Below are 23,176 nucleotides of genomic sequence, written 5' to 3'. Positions count from 1 at the left end.
ATATATATATATATTGTTCACGTTATGTTTGTAATTATTCTCTGAAAAGCTATTTCCTTTTTATCTTCAAATATATCGTAATTAGTTGATGCGCGTATCCGGTTTATTCGCTCACACAATAGTATCAATATATGCTCTGTTAGAGAAAGTTGCAGTTTTGATTGCAAAATACGTATTCTCGTCTTGGATTAAAAATAGATGATACAATCACAGAATTTTACTTTTAGATAATAAAAGGCACGATTATCATATCTCCATAAATTCCGATTTATACGTGTCATTACGCGTATAAAGTACTATAAATAGATCAAAACGGACTACAAACTTTTTATTTTATTCTATATGATGATTTTAATGTCTATTGGTTATCTCAAATTTTATTCGTAATTAAAATTGTATATTTTTTTCATAACATAGTTGTTTGACAATATAGTTCAACTAAAAAAAAAACACATCAGAATGGAATTGGTCATTTCTCATAGTTTTTAGGTGCTAAATACGAATGTGGTTTCCAAATTGTTTCATAACGTTACAAATTTGAGAAATTTATAGTTACATTTGTAACTATAAATAGTTACATTTGTAAAAATTATATTCTATTTTTATATATTTTATATTATTTATTATAATTACAGTATGTGATGTGTTGAATAAATTTATTGCGATTAATAAAGTATGATAGAAGTTTTTAGCTTTCAAAAGGAATTTTTTGTGTCAGCTATGATTAATAAGATATTTATGGTTTTAAATACGGGTTTTAAATATTATGGTTCTATTACGGAAAAGCTGTGAATTAGATCATTGACAATTTCACTTCCAATTATGATTATTTAAACTTATAGATTTTTAGGTCGCTGAATATGAATCCGATGTCAAAATTGACAAATTTAAAATAATTTAATTACAGCAAATGTCAAAATTTTAAAAATATCCGGATTGCTACATAAAAAATACATGTGTATGGAAATCTTTTATGGTTCCAAATTTGTCAGTTTTGACAACGGATTCGTATTCAGCGATCTAAAAGCTCATTTAAATAAACATAATTAAAAACTATTTTATAAATTATCAATAATCTAATTCACAGCTTTTCCACAATAGACTTCACATTTATAACCATAAATATCTCATTGACCATAACCGCCAAAAAGTTCTTTGAGGGTGAAACTTCTATAACAACGTACTTAATTTTGATTGCAATAAAATTTCTCTAATGCATTACATGTCGTAATTATAATTATAACAAAGTACGTAAAAATAGCCTTTTGCAATTTTAATTGTAAATCTCTTAAAATTGTGAGATAGAACAATTTAGAAACCTAATTCGTATTCAGTATCCAAAAAACTATATAAAATCAGTAGTTTTGTTTGGGTGTTAAAAAGAGTTTTACGTTGAATTATGTAATCGAATACTTTTTTCTCAAATAATTCTTCTCAAGTAGGAGTTTAATTTCCTTGAATTGTTTATTTTCTTATATAATATTAACTTGCACGTTATAAATAAATAATTATTGATAAATTGTTTGATGAAATAAACTGTTATTTTCAAGACGATGCACATAAAAGCATAGACGTGTTGTATGAATCAATTTTCTTAAAGCCAGTATTCTGCTTGATACACGATATTTGCTCACGATATGCAAATAAGTAAAAACGTTTAGATTAATTAAAATTAAATTTTAATTAATGATTATTAGATACGCATTGGGAATGAAATAAGCTCTCTGCTTCTCTTGTTTGTTTCATGTTAAAATAGAATTAAAAAATTCCTATTCTTAAACAAAGTAACAGCAAAATTATAAAAGAAGTTTTTTTCTAAACTATTATCTAATATTGTAGAATATTTTAAAGATATTTTTAAACAAAATATATTGTGTATTCTCAAGAGTAAGAACAATCGTGTTGATGATAAATATAGTATAAATGTAAAATTTTATATTTACTGGAAAATCTATTGTGTATTAAATTGACATCGTTTTACCCTTCTTTTAATTAAATCTAATCGTAAATATATTTTTTAATATTCAGTGTTTTGTTAAATAGTATTTAGGTCGTTTTCATTTACGTGAGATTGCCATAACTGGATTCGTTTAACATCGCTCTAAGGTTAATAAGTGACAGTGGAAATTTTTACATACATAATATTATCAATAAACTAGAGCTATGTAAACTTAATTAAACGTCAAATTGCTTTTTTCAATAAATAATTTTTACATTTCTCAAATTTAAGGAAAAAGTTATATGGTTTAAAATCTTCTGTTTATACTTAAAATTCAAGAAATGCAACTATGTATTTTGAAATTTTATAATTTCGTTTGTACATGTACATAAACAATTTATATTATGATTAAGAGCAGAACTTTTCTGTTTTACTTATTTATTTAAAATGGAAAAAATAAAACAGATTAAAATAATTTAAAAATTTGTTTAAACTGTATATATATTATTTTGAATACTGAAAATTTGACGAAATATTTATAAAAATTATTCTAAAATTTCATAGACTTCAATTTTGTTTCTAGGAAATGGTTTACTATAAGAAAAATAGTATCGACAACATTGGAAGCCAATCATATATGCAGATTAGTTTCATATGTTTCCTTCCAATGACTTTCTCTTGCATAACAGTTTTATGCAAGAAGCAGTAAGATCAAGCATAATAATATCTACCCGCATTAGTTACTTAATTGACATCGTAAAAAATATATACTACTTTAATAAATTTATATAACATTTTAGATATAAATGTTTATCAAAATAAATGTATAAATTTACCTAAAACGTAATCATGCATAAACGTACTTTAAATTACAGCAACAGAAAGTTTAAATTAAAAATTTAAATTAATCTCTTAAAAATAAAATATCATTAAAGTATCATTAAATAAAAAATTTAACATTAATATTTTTTTACTTTAATTTTCCATTTTGCAATAATATTTTGTTTTATAATAATCTCATGGAAAGAAGGCTGTTTAATAATCAAATTTATCACATGGGACTGTAAATACTTAACTAAGTGCAGTATTAAATTGGCTAATTAATGCATGAAAGCATGCATATTGAATATTCAATTAAACTTCCAAAAATCTTACTTTTCTTTCCTCTTCCTCTTCCTCTTCCTCTTCCTCTTTCTCTGTTTCTCTTTTCTTGAAGGCTTATGTTCTTTGCAGTCCACCCTGAAGTCAACAGCCTATTTTCACCCGACTAAGGCGAATTTTTTCGTATGCAGCTTGAAATCTTCCACAGCGATGCGCGCAGACAGGAAGCAACCTGACGAACGTGAACGTACTGCGATTTTGCGGCGCAGCTCGAAGTATTCTTCACGCGGCTGGTATCTCTTCAAGGACGGAATAACGGTGTCACCAGCGCGAATGACACCGTAGCGGCACGGCGGGCTTACAAGATGCTTCCTTTACCTTGACCGACACCTTAGGATTCCTCCCGATGATTTCTTCACCGGGAAGCGTGATGTACGAAAGCAAACGATACGTAAAACTTTTCTTCTCGCGAAAACGCGAGATAACGTTAATCAGGAAGCCCGCGACTAGCGAACGGAACGATCGTGGCGAGGAATAGACTGCCGTGGCGAGAGGCCGTGGAGAACAACGCGGTTGAATATATCAGTCTAGCGTATTCGTCGGTATTGGTATAAACGTGTATAGGTGCCTCCTCCGCGCTAGTATGTAGATATGTAGGTTCGACGTAGTCTCGTGGTGGGGCCTTCGCACACGTTCTTTCTCTCTCCTTCTTTCTCTTTCATCTCTCTTTTTCTTTCGTGTATATGAACAATCTTCATATACATGGAAAGTACCGTGCGAGCGTTTGCACGAACCCACGCAATATGCGCGCACAAGACTATGTGCTTTGAAGGGCGAAGCAATCAGCAACAAAGAACGCGCCAAATTTCTAATAGCGTTAATTCGCGTGAGGAAACGTACTGGCAAACTAAAATATTTTGTACTTTAATCTCTTAATTATATTATATATAATTGTGTGTGAAATTTCAATTGCAATTCGAACATGTTAGATGTTTATAAGGTTTGTTAGATGTTTTTAAAAGATTTAGACTTTCAAAGTTTTAGTTTCCTCCACTTTGACAATACTTATAATACCATACAAAAATAAATACTTTCTTTAATTTTATTTCCCATTATTAATATTATTAATATTATCTGTATGACTAAGATTCTAAAAATATTTATTTTTATATATCGTAGTGAGCAAAGTATGCAAGCGAAACCATAGTCGCATAGGAAATGATGATTATATTAGTACTTACGTAATAACTACTAATCGGAAGGTATTTACTAACCACTCTAAAAACATTTAATAATCGAAACTTATTTTATATCTATATAAATTTTTATTACTGAAAATAATAAATCTTATCACATTATATTTACGTTTCCTTCAATATATTTAAATATATTTGAAGTGTTATAAAAATTTTACAATTAGTTGAATTAATTAATTAATTCAGCATAATAATACTGTAATATTTTCAATAAAATAATTGACACCTTATAGCGACAAGTAATGCGATTATTCTAAATCTAACTTCAATTAAATATAAATGATTCTTTTTTCATTCGGTAAACATTAAAAGAAAATATTTAAATTTATATTTAAAGATTGAATCTTTTTTAATAATTAACTATATATAATGTTATTTATTTTTAATTTATGGAAAAAAAGTTACGCATAAATATGAAATCAGATCTATATAGATACATAGACTTAAATCTAAATGCAATCACATAGTTTTTCTGTCACAAGAATCAAGTACACTAGTCTATTTCAAAAGAATATTATGAAAGGAATAGTTCGTATAGTAGACTAAATTTAGAATTCGGTGAATTTAGTTTCTGATAGTCACTTTCGTACGTACCTATTGCGTATGTAGATCTAAAATTAAACATCCGCCATTTGAGATCGAATATACAAATCGTACACTTAAAATGTGTTATGAACCACATGTCTGGAAGTGTCAAAGTACTAAATGACATTCTTATTCAACTTTACAAAATAGGAACGTGATAGATTTTTTTGTCAATTTAATCTTCTGACGGATACAATTACATAAAACTCTATATGTATATGTTACTCTAGCTATATATGTAACTTAACATGATATATGATTTGTAATGATTTTATTTTATAAAGTACCTAAATTGCTATAATGAAATAATTATTTATAGTTTAATTAGAAATAATAATTAGTAAAAAATTTATTTAAGAATATGTACTTCTGTCTTGTATAATTTAATGAATTTTTTAAATAAAGAAAAGGAAACGGTTATGAAATAGGTGGGAAGTTATAGAATATCACGATATTTTGTATAATTGTGATACGTTCTAGAGGCAATCGTCGAAGTTATTTCTTCACACAATTTGCTTAAATATTATAAATCACTACCCAATGAGAAATGACAGTCATTTAGACGTCAAAATTATCGTATCGAGATTGATTTTAACATCAATTCGGTAAGTTACTTTCGATGAACTGGTTATATAGTGTTTACATTGTTGTAAAAGTTGCATTTTAGTTTTGCAGTAGAGTTTTACATACTTTTTATGTAAATTTGAGAAATATATTGGTATTAATGTTTGTATTAATTGATATTAATTTTTGTATTAATTTGGTATTAATTTTTGTAACTTTTACTTGGAGGCCTTGAATATGATTTGCAAATGATATAATTGAACCAAATTTATAACGAAAAGTGTACATATAGCCGAAGTGTTATAAAGTTGTACTGTATACTACAGTTAGTAATATTCCATGTATCTCCCTTCCTATTCCATAATTGCAATCTTTTTTCCTCTTCAATTTTTTATTTGTTCTTTATCGGAAAATTTCGTCCGATAATATAATTAGAATCACACTGTGGCTAACACAAATTTGTTTTTAAAATAGTTATAAATATCTACTGAGTTATTTCAATGAAGCAAAATAATATTCCATGACCCCTCTCTATGGTTTTTAAAGCACATTTTTTATTTTAATTTAAATTTATTTAACAAATTTGACTTATTATTATTGATAACAGTTTTTGAAAGCTTGTTATGAATTTGTTCCACTAAAGCATTAGAAAAACTAAGTATACTGTTACAGTACTATTAACCGAGTAATACAAGTTACGAACAAATTTACAATTTTATTCGCATGATTAACATTTAGAATTTTCCATTGGTATGAAATAATATTATCTAATCCATAATCGCTTTATTTTTACAAATAGAAACCTACATAATTTATTACTTATTTAGTCTATATCTTACTAATATTTACTACATAATTTATTTTTATAAATAAAATAGAAGCCTATATTTTGTAGTATATATAGCTCATCTATACGTTAATCGAAGAGACTCGGGACTTACCTGGCAAACTTATCTAGCCTGGGAAATCCCGTCGCTTTAATAAGCATAAGAATTAACCATTAACTACGCATTTTTTGCGCAGTTTTGCCGTCAATATTGCATCACAAAACCGTGCAATTATTCACACAACACTATAAAACTAATCGGTTAACTGTTTTAGTAACTAATGATAGCTGCACAAAATAACTGATTAGATATGCGAAACTGATTAGAGTGGTTAGATATGTAAGTTTCTTATTCGAAATACAATAGCTAATAAAAGTTTTAAATCACATATAACTCGAAAATAGTGTAATTTTGGTTTACATTGATAAAAAGAAATAGTAAAAAGTAATATATCAATTATACATATTTGTATAATTTACATTTGATTAAATATAATTTTATTTTAATTGTAATTAAATTCTAATTAATCTTCAACTTAACCGCATTATTTCTTTCGGTGCGATCATTATGTATTAGCTAAAGCTTGAGCTTGTAAAGCTAATAATTAATTTTTTAAATAATGTTTTTATGACAATTAAAGATAAGAAACTTCTTATCTTTAAAAAAAAAGAAATCAATATTAAATATATGGTTCAAAAAATTTCCCATTCCATTTAAAAGCTACTATTTAAAAAAGTATGATATACACATTTTCTCAAACTTATCGACGAAGCGAAAATATAAACTGCGCACATTATGCCATATAAATTATTGATTTTTTTTTCTTCATCTTTTTTCTTCAATAATGCTGACTGTAATCGCACGTGTGGCATAGATCCAAGTTTATCTGCCGATCATTATCGGAAAATACACGCGCTGCGCGTGCATAATTTATTTAGCGCCACTCAGAACCTTGTAAGCTATCCGTCGAAAGGCAGTCCGGTTGGTTTTGGTTCGTTCAGTTCCGTCGCTTCGTAGAAAAGCTACGAGGTCGTAACACGATCCCGGGAAGCGATTCCTATGAATTTTCATGATTTGCTAGAATTGACGGTAGTTTACGCGGAAGCAGTTGACGTTTTCCACGAGCCTGTTCTCGGGCACAGTGAGAGGTACCCCATGAGGAGGTACACCTTGCCCTAGAAAAACCAGTAACGGTGTATTATTCTATATCTGCATATATACTACGCAATGCATATGCAACATCTAATGACGGTGTTACGTGTTACAATATGCAACATCTAATGACTGTGTTACGTGTTACAATATCTTATCTTATTATCTTTACTTGTTATATTGCTTTAATGTGTCATTACATCATATACGATAATACACTTACGACGTGTAAAAAATAAACACTATAATGCAGATAGGCACAGTTCTATATAATTTCTGATATAATTTTTGATCTTGCATTTTGTCAATGAATTTCTAGAATATATTTAATATATTGTATCAATTTTTTCCCTTTTTTTTTAATGCGTTAAGTATTGAGCAATTTATTTTTTATTTTTCTTTTAACATTTTAAGAGTAAAAAATATAAATATTCTGCCATATCACAAAGAATATATGATATTTGGCTGCTGTCCCTGTATGCCATAAGTACTCAATTATTCTGACATAGTTATGGAATTGATAATAAGCTTGATGGAGTGTTACTGCAATATAAAGCATATCGGCGTGAGTGGTTTAAAAGATATGAACCAATAATATAACTGGCATTCAATAAAGTCACGCCTCAGTATCTGAACTAAAAGGATATTGCTAAAGCAGGTCAGAAATTGTTCTATCAGCTCATGCTGATGTTCAAACTCATGTCAATAAAATTACATTTGCATCGTTTATACATATATACTATATATAGAATTGCTACGGTTTATATAAATAAATATATATGTATGTGTTTGTGTGTATATATATATACATATATATATATATATAATAACATACATGTACATGTATAAACTAAATATATAGATTTCATATAATATTAAAATGTATGTATGGATTTCATATAATATTAAAATGTGTGTGCGTGCGTGCGTGCGCGTATGTGTGTGTGTGTAGTGATGAAGTATATTTTAATATTATGTTCCAACGGACAATAGAACGTATACAAAGGTAGTTTTTTCAGAAGGGACGCATACAATGTTTGCTTTGGAAAAAAATTATGAAACAGACTATACAATACCTAGCTTCTTTTTTAAAAAATTGTGTAAAATGCTCACTTTAGAAAAGAAAAATATCATAAGTTATGTTATTCTAAAAACAATATTATACCTTGAAAAGATATGTATTTGTGTAATTACAGACACTACGCAGCAGATTATTATAAGAATAAAATAGACTACATAATAAAAAAAACAAAAGAATAAAAAAAATTAAAAAATTTCAATTCCTGAAAAAAAGTTATGCAACGAAAGATGGGATTACGAAGAATTAATTAGAATATTGCTATTACACTATTTGATATGTTTACATGTACTTCTAAACGATTATATTCGAGCATATTAAAAACTAAATTCTTTATCTCATTTTAACAAATATGCTATGAACTGATTTTGCAACAACAATACATGCTTCATAATGTTGCAATCAGCATGGTAAGCACTGGGTGTCAATAAAGCGATACTATCCTCTCCATTGAAATTATATCTATGGCCTCGTATTACTTGAGCCACAATTGCTGATTCGAAGATTTCAACGCTTTTGAATGGAATATGTTTCTTTCGATTAATTAGTAAACATAACATAATGTGGAGGAAAAAGAAAGAAAGTGTAATATAATATATTTAATATTATTTTATATATTTTTATTCTGGAAGTAAATATTTTAATCTAAATGTGTATTTTCATTTTATAATATCATACAAATGTAAAGTAATAATATTGAATGCTCTGCCCGTATTTAGCATGATTATTTTTATACATAATAAACTTCTTAGTAAATATAAATTAAAATTAAATACATGAGTCTATTATTTGATTTTATAATTTTTACTAAAACAACGTTTTCACCTGTGTCTTTTCCGGCATAATCATTAACCGCCATACTTTTCAAGCCCACTCGTGCGATTCTAATAGCTATCACAAAGAGCGAATGGTATCAAAATGGCGGTTCAGGTGAACCGTCGTTTATGATTAACATGGCGGACTAACCTGACGGGTTTGCGTGGAATCTGTATAATCTGACAGGGTTTTCGCCGAGAAGCAGACGCCTTTCTGGTTCGATACGGAAACATTCGATGTCTGGGACCGCAACATCTTGAAACGCACGCACAACGGAGTCTGAGAAAGAAAGTACCGACTACCGGTAGGGTCGATGTCCGGCGAAGGCCGCTAACGACGCCTAATCTTTTCCAAGAAGCTGTCACAAGTCGCCACTCTTCTGGTATCGGGCTGCGTTCACGATCAACCGTGAACTTTTCAATACGATTACCCATACTCAATAAAAACTTAAAATACAAAAAAAAATAGATTAATACTATTACTATTGTCTGAAATAAATTTTTCTACTTTGTTACACAAAATTTTTTTATTCTTTACTTTTTTGTTTTATGAATAATTTTATTTTAATTTTGTTATTTGTCTTTAAAAAAATTCGTATTTTATATATTGCATTTAATACGATAGGTATCTCGCTAACAGAAAATATTGGATGTTTTCCACCAAGAACACAGTGTTTAACACAGTGAGTTTATTTTTATTCAACGTTGGCGGCAACAAGAATATAATGATTTATTGTGTTATACGTATGATTTATTGTATGCCCTTACTGAGAAACGCCTATTATTTAAAATAATTTATTATAGATGTTCATAACCATAGCAACAATTTTAAAACCTGTGGATTAATGTCCACTTTTCAAGGTTGAATTTTACTATAGTAAATTCTACTAGTCCGTAATAATTTGTAAATCAGTCTTCTTACCTGGTTCTTTATCGGTGTGTCAAGGAAAAACTCAAAGTCTGAAAGAAATAAATCACTGAACTATAATAATAGACGACACAGTCTTTATCCGCGGGAGAGAGAAAAATATCATTGTAGGACTCTGTCTCTCTCCGTACATTTTTATGAAAAATTCTTTTCGTAAACAGTTCTTTTCTGAAACAAAATTTTTCAGCTTCTTCATACTTCATACTTTTGTCCCTGACTGTAACGACATAAATTTTAACTAATAAACGTCGGTGTGACAAGGTAGAGGACCCTGCAGTTATTATACCTGTTTAGACAACACTTTAGCCAGGCTATACATAGGTTGAGTACGCGTTTCAGTTGTATTATAGTTCAGTGAGATAAATGTATTATTCTCAACGGAAAATTTTATCTTCGTCAGTTAGGTAGCATTGTACAAAATATGCAGTTTATAATGGACATCAAAGAAGTCTCACATTTCTGCTGATTTTTGTTCCTTCCTTTATGTCATGAAAAATTGTAATTTTTATAATTATTTGCGAAACTGATTAAAATACCGAACAATTAGTTGATGTGAGTTTGAATAATCGTTTTCTCATTTGTTTCAAAATAACTATTGTTATTAGAGCAGTGAGAAAGATTAATAACAATAAGTATGACATTTTTTAAATGCAATTATGAAAAGTATTTAGAAATTAAAAATTGTATCGTGACATTAAATATGATAGACTGTCGCGTCTATCGTGCTTATGCAGAGGCATTAATGACGCACTATCCGCGTCGCCTAGTTAATTAGACGAATTAATTAGCATTGGCAAGTAGCATAATTAATATGCGCAAGCGAGGTGTCTTCCTCCGGATGTTGGTGCGCTGTCGAAGATGTTGTGATTTTCGGCATCACCCAATACGCCACACCTTCGACCACCTACGGCGTGCACGTCGAATTAATGAAACATCAAATATTTTATACTGTGTGAAACATGATATTAAGTGTTGTCATCGGCATTCATTGACCTCATCAATTGTTCATTCTTTAGCCGGATCTCTCATTCAGTTCCTGAAACTGTATCGCTATTGCGAGGTAGTAGAAGGACATTTATGCAATGTCGCATACGTGAGACTCCGTCTGATGCCACAGACATGGTATCATATTCATGATTCAAGACGGTACTCAATGACATTCCATTTAATCTATTCATTCAGCGTTCTACGACGATTCATTCTCTTGCGCTGTTTCATTTTTATCCAGTATAAATTTTTTGATGAAATTAAAATATTGTAATATTTCTTAAATTACCGAATTGCCTTGCATCATTATGTTATTATTTTTTTAAAGTAATCTGTACGCTAAAAATATATAAACATGAATTTTATTCTGAATATTAGAAAGAAAGATATTACGAAAAATATAAAACAAAAATATAAAAACAATATATTTATATATTATGCGATAATAGACGAAAGTAATTAATAAAATATACATTTATAGAATGGAATTATATCATACTCTCTTTACAATCATTTTATCATATTAAAAAAAGTCTTATTATGTTTGTTTAATTCTATATTAATTTAATTTTCAATTATATCAGGTATCTTAACAATAGAATCTTATTGTTAGACATGAACACGTGATATTAAATCACGTTACTGGAATGAGCACTTACCTTGTGTGAATCCCGACGATCGTTTCCGACAGGAAGTCTGGCCAAAGAGGAAGCCCTGGACTGCGTCAGCAGACACCGCTCTTTGCTGTACACCTTTCCATGCCAGCTCGTGCTGTTTCAACTACACTCATACCTTTTGCATTTGCTCGCACGAGTTTGCCGACAAAGACCGTCGGCACAGAACCCGTGTTGCATTTTTGATAACCCGACGCTCGACTGTACTTCTCGCCCACGCTGCCTCGCCGTTTATTATCATTTACAAGTCACTTGTAGCTTAATTAACTCGAGTAACAAACTCAAAGAACAAATTTATATTAATAACCATGCTTCTCTCTCAACACGACGATAGTAGCTACATTACCTATATATACATATACACGAAAAGAGAAAAAAAGTTCAATTAGTGTTATTGATTTTAAAATACACGTTTCATACAAATTATGATAGAAAAAAAATTCTGTTTACGGCGAGTTACTTTTTTTTATGGATCCCAGTAAAATTGCAAGTATCCGTAGAATTGGCGTCACGAAATAAAGGGTTACAGCCATATATACGTACGCTCTTTCACGCTCTTAAAGGATTCCGTGCAAAGTCGGAATAGCCACGCGATTCGCGATCGGTGAATACCGCCACACCCTTTCGTGCCGCTTCCGCCCTTCGTTGAGAGATGTTTACAACAAATTGGAACCTCCCTTGCCCTTCCTTCCAGTAATTGGCAAGCGATGCGCTGGGCGGCTTTTTCTTGGTCCGGCCCCGATCCGTAATTGCGACTGAATGACGAACAAACATGCCGTGTACACGCATAGATGGAAGTCAACCATCCTAACGTTAAAACGATCGGCAACATTCTAAACGTATTACTTCTTTTCTGTTGGCAGTTCTGTAAAGTTTCAAATAATTGAAGAGCTTGTTTCCGAAACCAGTTCTGTTCATCTGTACAATTCGTCGTTTTCACATAAAAACTTGTCAGTCACTGCTCATAGTATGGCTCTGATTTATCTTATGTATTTTTTCAAATTATGTATTTTTATAAATAATACAATAACGCGATTTTTTTATTCCATTGCATATAAAATAATAATTAATGTATTGAAATGTCTATAAAATAATTTTGAAACTATTGACAATCGAATGCACGCCTATCATACATTTTTAAAAAGTTTTACTTAACAAAATAAATGGTTATAATAAAACAGCTCACGCGCTACGTCTTTAGGTTAATGTGGCATTCGATGTAGAAGACTATACACACAAAACATATAATCTTTCTCTTATCTTTTATCTTAGCTAATTTATTTCAATATATTTTAACATGTGTATGTGATTCATGCTTGATCCTTTAACATCAATGCACTCATATCGTACTTGAACATTTACATGTACATTCTACATGCTCCGTAACTATCTGAGACATAGAGACATGTTGCGAGATGTGCACAAAGAAATTATACTGAGAGAGAACAGTAACTGGGCGATGAAAAAAATACTAGCCGGAAGTTGGTACTCGCTGTTGCGCCCTGTCATCTCGCGGCTCGTAAAAGCTGCTCCTTCCTCACCTCTTTCCTCTCTATTCGGCTGTTTCTTTGCTCCCAGATCGCCGACCGATGACAGATGGAGCGAAGGCGATCGAGCGCGATCCACTCGACCGGATATAATTGCTCGACTACTGATTGACTTTTGCCGAGTGGCCTTTTGTGCAAACTCTACACCGCCTGCTTATATCCCCTCGTATCATCGCGACCGAGTTCTCGACGAGAACTTCTCGTATATACCCTAGCCTAGTGTAACAACCATTCGAAGAATCGTTCAAGCGAACATACAAATCATGCCGCGCTTTATTTTATTACAAAGTAGCGTACATTCTATAATGAAATAGACGTTTACAGCGACAATTCATACATTAAAATTCGTTAAAGATTGACATGTAATGTAAGCAAGATTTGGATTTTTATCCGACAGGTGATAAAAATTTACGTATCTGTTTTAATAATGTGAAGCTATAGCGAATACTCGCAAGTGTTAATAATTCATATCAGTGTTATAGTATGGTCTAAAAACTTTCACGTTTCTAATTTGTGTTTTCCCAGCAATTTAACGCCGGCAGTTCATTCAGATTGATCGACATACGATATTGCCCCGCAGCTAGCAATCGCAATGACAAAAACTTGATAGGCTCGAAGTAAAAAGATCACGCACGTGATCGTGTGTGTTGTGCCGTCGTGTATTATTAGCAGGTAGCTTGTTAGGCGGTCGGTTTGTGGATAATGGTAGGTATTACAACACGCGACCGTTATTAACCCCTCTATGCATCTCTTTCAGCCGCGCACCGTAGTCGTAAGTCCATCTTTATCTCACCTTCTCGTTTATTCGCTCTCTAAAGGAACACCCTGATACTGGCACAGACAAAACATAAATCATTATTCATAATAAGCTCTCGCGACAAAAAACCTGTACCGACAGATCTTAGCTACGCTAAATAATCGCGGTCGTAGTTCTCGCTCCACCGGACGTCTCTCCCCCTTCGATTCTTTGGAAGGTCTCGAGATGATCATTCCGCAATTAAAGGATGCCGCTGCCGGGATTCGGATGATTTCTCTTCGACCCATCTTCGAATCCTCGTAAAAAGCACGCCCACTTTAGAAATATTTAGGAAAAAAAAGCAGTATTGAATACATCTGGGAGAACATTTGACAGTTTTCACGACCTGGACAAGTCGGTATGGATTCTGATCGGAATTATTCCGTTTTCCTTAGAAAACACAATAGAAATCTAGGGAATGATTGAATATTGGAATCCATTTCGACTTTGTTCCATGATAGGTGCCTTGATATTTCATTTATTTACTTATATTGTTAGTACTCGCAACTTCGTCAAATAATCTATTCAGAAAAAATTACAATTAGAAATTTTAATAATTTTTATATTTATCAGTTCTTATTTTAATCTTAAATAAGCAATCATATATTAGCTTACTTAATGATAATTCTCAAGAAGATAATTTCATTAAAACTTAGAATCAGAGATTGTTGATTTAGCATAAAATGTATAACACTAAACTCAGTCTTTATCGAATTTGATGAAAATATGATACGCAATCATTTGACTTCTTATAATAATTTGTCGATTTGATAAAGATACTTTCTTCATCGTCGATATGTCTCCAAGTATTTTCTTGTGGCATTCTTGTTTTTTTGGGAGACTGTAGAGTCCGCGGTAGAAAGGATTTCGCCAGTCCAATAGGCGGTTAAGCATGGTGAAGAACACGTCTTCATTTTAGCGGTCAGGAGGTGCCGGTGACATTCCAGGGATCTGCAACGAGAACTGAGCGGAAAGGACGCGACCCCGTCCCCGGTTGCAATGGCACGAGGGGATCGACGTCCTGGAGGGCGTCGCCGTCCTCGCCATCCTCGTCGTCTACGTCGTGTGGGTCCGAGCGTTCCGGACATAGCACCGCGTCCCCGCGATCATCGGGGTTTTGCTGCTGCACGACCCGAGTTTTTCGTGCGACTCTTCTCTGGCGGTAACTCGAGGCCAGGCAAGTCAGGAGTGCATTACACGCAATTAGACGCCAGGGTGGCCCCAAGGTATGTCCGACAAACGGCCCTCCTCCTCGCCTCCCTCTTCTACATTGCGTCGCACCGTTTTCCTTCTCGTTTCTCTCTTCGTCGCTTCTACGCGGTTCACCTCGCGCTTGTTTCCCCTCGATGACCCTTATTGGACCATCTTTCCTCTCTGTATTATGATACCTCGAAGGTACATCTTGAGAGATTAATTCCATGCACATATTCTTGTTTTTTCGAACTGAACATTGCCGATAGATATAACCTTCATAATGTAGTTCTCCAAAATTATTATTATTTTAAGCCAGCAACATAAGCAATATGTCATTTATTTCTTTTGTTGTACTTGCAGCAAGATTACAGCAAGATTGAAGCGCAATCATAAGTACTGAGACTGAAAAATGGATCAGTTGAAACAAACAGCGGAAGCTATATTAATTAATGTTGAATAAATTAATATAGAAAGAAACAAGCAGTGCAAACATTTAATAATTTTATGGTATAGATTGCTGTTCATTTAACATCACGGGATAATCTATTTTCTATACATACATTTTTATATCATTTACATAACGCACGAGATCTCATAATAGAAGAAAGTATATATTTAAATATCATATTTCGAAAAGTATTTTAAAAACGAAATTATTTATACATTTTTGTATTAAATTGTAAACTTTATTACACTGGTAACATTCGTTATTAAATAGCACACAAATATATTAATAGCTCTAATGCGATAGCTCCAACGAATAAGAGTGTGGTATGTGTGTCGGTCACTTCTGTGTCTGCAAAAATGAGTGTCTAATTAAATTTATCTGTGTGCGAACACGTGTTTCGCGCTCTTACAAATAGTCAATGGAGGCTGTGACTATCGTCAAACAGCATGGCGCATCGTGCTGTCGCGTACGAGTGAGATACGGACTAGTGTTAAGGAGAAGAAGAAGAAGAAAAGAGAATGAATGAGGAGGGTAGCAAAGGGAAAGACTCACATACATAAGAAGCAGTGGCACCGTTTAACACGGGATGCACTGGCGCGCTTTAAGTATAATTACCATTGGCGTAATTAATTTAGTTAAAGAGCCGGCATTAATTTACTGCGTGTATTTGCTCTTTCTTTCTTTCGGATGTTCTTCTTTTCTTTGTCTGCGTTTGAAATGTAGTTGCGCACATCAAGTTTTCTTCTTCCGAAACACGCGTCTCTATGCTTTTTACACTTATATTCCGTTTCAGTGATTTTCCGACCTTTAATTATGTCCAAATAAAGCAGGATAGTTTTTGAAGAAATTATTAGATTTAGAATATAATCTCCACAAGTTTGTGCGTTGTATTGTGTTGTAGTTAACGTATTCTTATTAAAAGAGCATATATGGTAATATTATAATTATAGAGTACAACATAATTACTTGGAATAATGCATAAAAGATACAAATTGCATTATTGTCACGACTAATAATTTGCTTTACAATTTAATTTCTGCAATTGGTTTGACAGATAATCGAAATCAAGATAATTGTATGAATTGACAACAAATGGATTAATGAAAATTTATCTTCTATTAACATTTTTTTATCTATCTCTACGTGAAAATAGTTCAAGAATTAGACATAAATTTACCTTTACGTTGGTTTAAGCGACTGCACATGAAAAATGTGCGTGAAAAAAGCTTTTGTTGGAGTATCTAAAAATTTAGCTAGATATAGGCTTGACATTAATTTTGTTAGGCCACCAAAATAATTATGTATAAGGCATTCGAACTAGTTACTAGAATATCAAAACTTTTTGTAGCATTGTTCATCATGTTCGAGATTCTTATGTAATTTAAAAATAATACACGGAAAGAGAGAGAGAGAGAGAGAGAGAGAGAAGCGAGCAATTTGACTGGGGGAAAAAAAAAAGAAAAAGAAAAAAAAGAGTATCTAAAAATTTAGTTAAACACAGACCTAAAAATAATTTTAATGGATCATTCATGCTTTTGTTTTGTGTTTTATCTATTTTATATTCTGTTTACTTTGTTTTGTTTTACGTTCTGTTTTTTTTTACTTTCTAATTATGTTTTTATAGACATCGTAATAGACAGTTTTGCAAATGTTTTTACGCGTATATTTCTTTCTTTCATGCTTTTTTGTAATTATCTGTCTTGTTAATAAAAATATTAATCTTGTAATAAAAATGCTTATAAAAAACGTTCTTGTTTTTCAATAGATTTTGTAAGTGCTTATTTTTTCTTTTTTTTTTCATACTAGAAAAAGACTATTCTTATCGTTTAAAAAAAAAGTATATATAAATATTATTTGACCCAGTTTATATACATGCATTTTTTTAAATATAGCTATAACGATGTTTATTTCAAATAATTGGCAAAAGATATAATAAAGAACTAATCAACACTATATTTAAGGGGCGCGATCAGAGTCCATTGGCACTGGTTGGTGGTCCAATTAGTGTAGCATCCGAACGTACGCGGGGTGGCTGAGCAATTGTCGCAGTTGAGCCGCCGTATAAATTTCTCAGTACGAGTCGGTACGACCATCGGTAGGCCGGTCGACTGGGCTAACTGTGCACACACAGTGAACTTTCTTGCGTGGTCGCGCGGTGTTCACCGCCGGCGCGGACGCTAAAGGATATTAAACGCCTTCCTTGTAGGCTGACCGATGATTGCACCGACGACAGTTACTATCTGGAAACTGCCGCCTCGTGCAAAATGGCAGGGGCACAGAACGACTATACAGTTAAACGTCGCCTAGCAACAAGGTTGCCTTTAGAGTGACGTTCAATGCCTACGACGCACCCCGTGTTCTCACGTCTTTGTTACCTACTCAAATGATAACGTTGATAATATTTACAAGCGAGAATTTTTATTAAAAAACTTATCAGTTTATACAGCTCAGTATGAGTCCTTGAGATAACAAAGTTCCGTCTAATGATTATTTGATGCACATATCTGTATTATATTATTTGAATAAAATTTTTTTTTCCATTACATATTTTCTATGATTGAATCGATTTCACGGTTATATGCTTAACGTACACATAATACAAGATTGTTTTTACATTTATTTTTTAACAAAGATTATTCAGATTTTAAAATGCTAATCAGCATTATTATTAAATCGACGAGCATTTAATTTAATTGTGAGATTATTATTTTAGTTCATGCCTGTGTTTCAAGTCCGACAAACCGAATCGGCGCAGAGTCCATAAAAGTAATAACTGTATTTGTGTGAATATTACTAACAATAAGCACTATATTCATATTTACATGAATATCACTAAGCACCAAGATCCATTTTGACCGAAAATAGCATTCTTTTGTCTTATTTGTGTTTAAATATTTCTCGGTCTATTTCACTTAATATTATTTTTTTCTAATGACATTGAATATTTCATAGTTGTGTTATTAAGGTTTGTCTCGAAATAATACAAATAGTAGTAAGATTTATCAAGGTGAGGATTTACTTGGCAACGGGCAATGGCTATGACTATATATATATTTGTGGCCAGTATTATATATTTCTGGTGTCAGATATCATTTGCTATGTAACTTTTTTTATTGCCCTCGTATATAATTCGATTCTGTCACTGGAGTCAATGACGTCAGAAGAGAAACATAAGAAAGAATAGTACTCTGACCTCTTCTGAGCAAAAAAAAATGCAGATATGTGTAGGTGTATTTGGCTTTTGGCCAAAGATCCCTCTTCTGTTGGCCATTTGACTAGTGGTTTCCAACTGATTCGTTGAATAGTATTCGGTTATTCTACAACCACCTACGGCACCGCGAGAAATTGTTTAGAAGTTTATAAGTTAGATTGATGTGAGTGTGTTTCGCGATAAGTACCGAAGATTTGGGTTAGTGCTAAGTTGTTATTTATTTTATTGATTTTACAATTTCGTAACATTCGGTACTTAAATGTGATGTTTCTATAAAAAATAGACATTTGATTGCTGCATCGTGATTTGTGCGCACTAAACAATGCAACGTATACTAATGTAATGCGTATTTACGTGTCAATTTTGAATTTAACAAATATAACACTTTATTTTTTATAATATTAAATTTTATCCCGCAATATTAGAAAATCTTTGAAAACTCGTAGAACTTGACTGTTTCTTATTGCAATTTTTCTTAATAATTAATTAATGTAATAAAAAATTAAATAACCAGTCGATTCATTATTAAAACTTGTTAAAAAAATAAATTTTAATATTTAACAATTTATATAGTAATACCTTATAACATTTTTAATATTAATATATACATCAATAAAATAGCGTTTGAAATCGCGGCGCCTATGATGCTAACGCAATGTATAAACCTTGTGCTAAATATATTCTCCCTATTGTAATGCAGAGCACATAAAATAATGAAATAATAGAATAGAGTAACAAAATATAATGAATAAATAATATGATCATTTTCTTTTCATAATAACATATAATTTATAATTACATACAATAAGTATCTTTTTATTGTTAAAAATCTGTCTAATTAAAATTTGATTTATTTTTATTTGTAGTAAATATTAATTCATGTTGCATTAATATACTTTGATAACCTATTTATCTAGTCAATAATTTTATTAACATGAAATTTATTGTTTGCCTTTTAAAGATACTTTTTCGTATACCATGGAAGAAGATGTTAACTCGGTCAAAAAATGCAATCATCAAAACTCTAGAAACAAAGAAAAGCCTGGTATAAGAACATTTTTCAGGAACGGTAAAGAAATATAATGTTTAATAGAAAATATGAATGTTTTTATATTATATTTATTAAATAATAAACATTCTATCATTGCAGCTTGGCGTAGAATAAAGATGAGTGATGGAAGCAATCAAAGAGAATCAAATAATGATGATACTCACTTATACCGTATGTATATTTTTACTTATTCGCGAAGACACTGATTTTTTATTAATATTTTTAAAGATACAAATTAAAATGCTTTTATTGATTTAATAACGTAATGTTTTATCAACTGTTGGCTAAACAGTTTTATCAATTATAGAATATACACACACACACACACACAATGCAAGATAATTTAATTAAGCAGTTCTCAATATTTTTATTTATAATTACATGAAATGCAAAATATCATATTTATTAATAAAATTATAAATATATTATAAAGAACATTTTTTAAATGTTTAAAATTTCTAAATAGCATTGAACACATTGCTAGATGTCAGCACAAATCACTTTCTCGCACTACCTAATTTTTATCAACGAATGGTAGGCGAGATTGCAATATATGTGATAAAGATATTATTTTTTAATGCGACAATAACTAACAATTTTTACAAATAATATCACTACTGACAACTATAAAAGTATAACTATATAAATAACAATTATATATTAAATAAATAAATTGTTCGAATCGTTACAATTTTTATAAAATATATTTTAAAAAGGGGACAGAATAATTCTTAATCTTTTTATTAAAAAATTAATCTGTTTATTGAAAAAGTAATATAAAACATAAATTGTTGTATTAAAAAAAATTAATTAATATTTATACTTCAATAGAGACATAATGACATCAATTTCTTTTAGTAATGTCTGAATATTTTTAAGTTAATTTTATATATAATTACCACTTACCTTCATTTAGCTATCACTTATTTTTTATTTATGTAATTATCTCTTTGTCTGTCTCTTTTTCTCTCGCTTTCTCTTTTTCTCTCTCCCCCCCCCCCCCTCTCTCTCTCTCTCTCTGATTTTCTTTATCTCCTACTTTTCTTCTCTTACAAGGTTATGCTCTTTGATGGAAATAATATTTCTAAAACAACATATAACATTTAATTGTATATATAGTAACTTAGCGAAAATTTGCGAACATTAGTTAGCACTAGTTGTATATTTATTCTAATTAAAATTAATAGAAATGTAAATACAAGAGAGGGTGCTAACGGTAGTCTTTCGGGACATATCTAGTTACGAAAATAACAAGATATTGTCCATATAAATCTTGAGTAGGTACTAATTCTTATCAGTTATGTAAACTTGTTTTTGTAATGTCCTATAGGAATCGGAAAATGTGTAATATTAATATAGTAAATATGTCATAAATATAAATGCAGTTCTTTAAAAATTAATGTTTTACAATAATACTGTGAATTTGTACAAAATATTCTAATGTTAATAGTATATACAATTTTTATATATACAAAATTTTTTAATATATTGATTTATTTTTCTATGTAACACACATGAAATATTCACCCATGTCCTAGACCTAGAACTTTGACATCGGAGTTTCTCTTGGTTTAAGTTTGTAGTTATATGTATTGTAGAGTAAACAGTTAAATTTGTATAGGAAAATTTAATATAAACAGATGCATAAACTGTTATTGCAATATTCATACACAATGTCCCAAACTAGAACATTTTCTCTACAACCAACATTAAAATAATATAGCGCAAATACGCATATTATATAATGTAAATATGCAAAATCATGATTTTTTAAATAAAATGCAATAGAATATAACTTCTTTAGTTTATATGTAGTAATACTGATAATGTAAAATTGTATAACTCCTTAAAATACTATATTTAATACATAGAAAATTTTGCAACAAAAAATACAAAGTACAGATATAATAAATGAAGATGTCAAGAATCTCCAATGTACGATACGACAAGGAGATGCAAATTTTTGTGGATATTTTTCCTACGTTATTACGCAAGAAGAACAGGTGTACGGAGAGAAAAAAAGGTCTAGACTACATCTTGCACATTAATAATAACGCTGTAAAATATTCAAGCTCCATTATTCAGAGACTAATAATGATTATATGATACAATTGCGACAAATAATAATATTGTAGCGCATTTGATTTATTATTTACTCCATTAATTTTAAAGATATCCCTTAATTGTTTTTATTTATATTATAATATAGGTAAAACTTATACACTTCGATAAGTTTTGTCAGTAAAAGTATCTGTTATTAAATTTGTTGGTCAATATTTGTTAGTTTTACATTTTTGATCATAAAATTTAATTATTTGTTTTTTATTGGAAGTAATTTATAATTACCCAGAGAAGCTAAGCAATTTGAAGATATTTTCTTGATTATTTAAATGTTATAATCTGCTGGCGCAATTTTAAAGACTTCAAAGTAACGTTAAATTTTCACTTTATACAGATTGAAATTTTGCTTGAAACGAGTTGCAGTAGTTTTTTACAATTATTTATCTTTTTAAGAGAATTATATCAAGTAATATATTCACGACAACTTGCTGAGCTTTACTGAATAAAATTACGAATAATAACGTAGAACGTAAAACTGTCCCCTAGTTTGCGTGCAAGATTCATTAGACTATGTCCGAATTTATTCTTAGAATATCGTAGTTTCCTCTTTTCTGTGGATTTGTTTTTATTTATAAAAAAAAATTTTTTTTTACAATTTACAAATAAACATGAATATTTTCTTTTTTCACTTTTAAATATTACGAATTTTATACAATCGATATTAAATATATTATTGGATGTACATTTTCCTAAATTAATAAATTCATTTGCCTTAAGGTCCTTAAGTATATATATATTTATTTGCAAAGAATTATAAATTAATAAAAATATCTTCGCCTTTTCTCTTGTTCCTCCGTTACACCTTACTTTTTTACACTTTTATTGTTTCTTAAATCGCGGTGAAAATAAATCATCTTCTTTCTATTAGGGTAAACTCGGGTATGATGACCATAGTTTTTTGA

General features: G+C 30.5%; 2 protein-coding genes across 2 annotated transcripts in view; one reads left to right on the top strand and one right to left on the bottom strand.

The window, feature by feature from the left end:
• Nucleotides 1-14,019: 14,019 nt before the first annotated feature.
• Nucleotides 14,020-15,829, bottom strand: LOC108768678 (uncharacterized). Its single transcript, XM_018519200.1, has 2 exons — nt 15,030-15,829; nt 14,020-14,525 (listed from the first exon to the last, which is right to left on the bottom strand). Exon 1 carries the CDS (start codon nt 15,673-15,675, stop codon nt 15,172-15,174), a length of 504 nt encoding a protein of 167 aa, XP_018374702.1. The 5' UTR covers nt 15,676-15,829; the 3' UTR covers nt 14,020-14,525; nt 15,030-15,171.
• Nucleotides 15,830-19,186: 3,357 nt separating this feature from the next.
• Nucleotides 19,187-23,176, top strand: part of LOC108768693 (Kv channel-interacting protein 1) — a 155,790-nt gene continuing 151,800 nt past the window's right edge. The window contains exons 1-3 of the mRNA XM_018519222.1: nt 19,187-19,300; nt 20,064-20,171; nt 20,253-20,324. Coding sequence (XP_018374724.1) covers nt 20,081-20,171; nt 20,253-20,324 — 163 coding nt within the window. The 5' untranslated portion in view covers nt 19,187-19,300; nt 20,064-20,080. The remainder of the gene's footprint in view (nt 19,301-20,063; nt 20,172-20,252; nt 20,325-23,176) is intronic.

The sequence above is a fragment of the Trachymyrmex cornetzi genome, unplaced genomic scaffold, assembly GCF_001594075.2.
Source record: "Trachymyrmex cornetzi isolate Tcor2-1 unplaced genomic scaffold, Tcor1.1 scaffold82, whole genome shotgun sequence".
Classification (NCBI taxonomy): domain Eukaryota; kingdom Metazoa; phylum Arthropoda; class Insecta; order Hymenoptera; family Formicidae; genus Trachymyrmex; species Trachymyrmex cornetzi.
The sequence above is the reverse complement of the archived record's forward strand: the minus strand, read 5'-3'. Positions and strand labels throughout refer to the sequence as shown.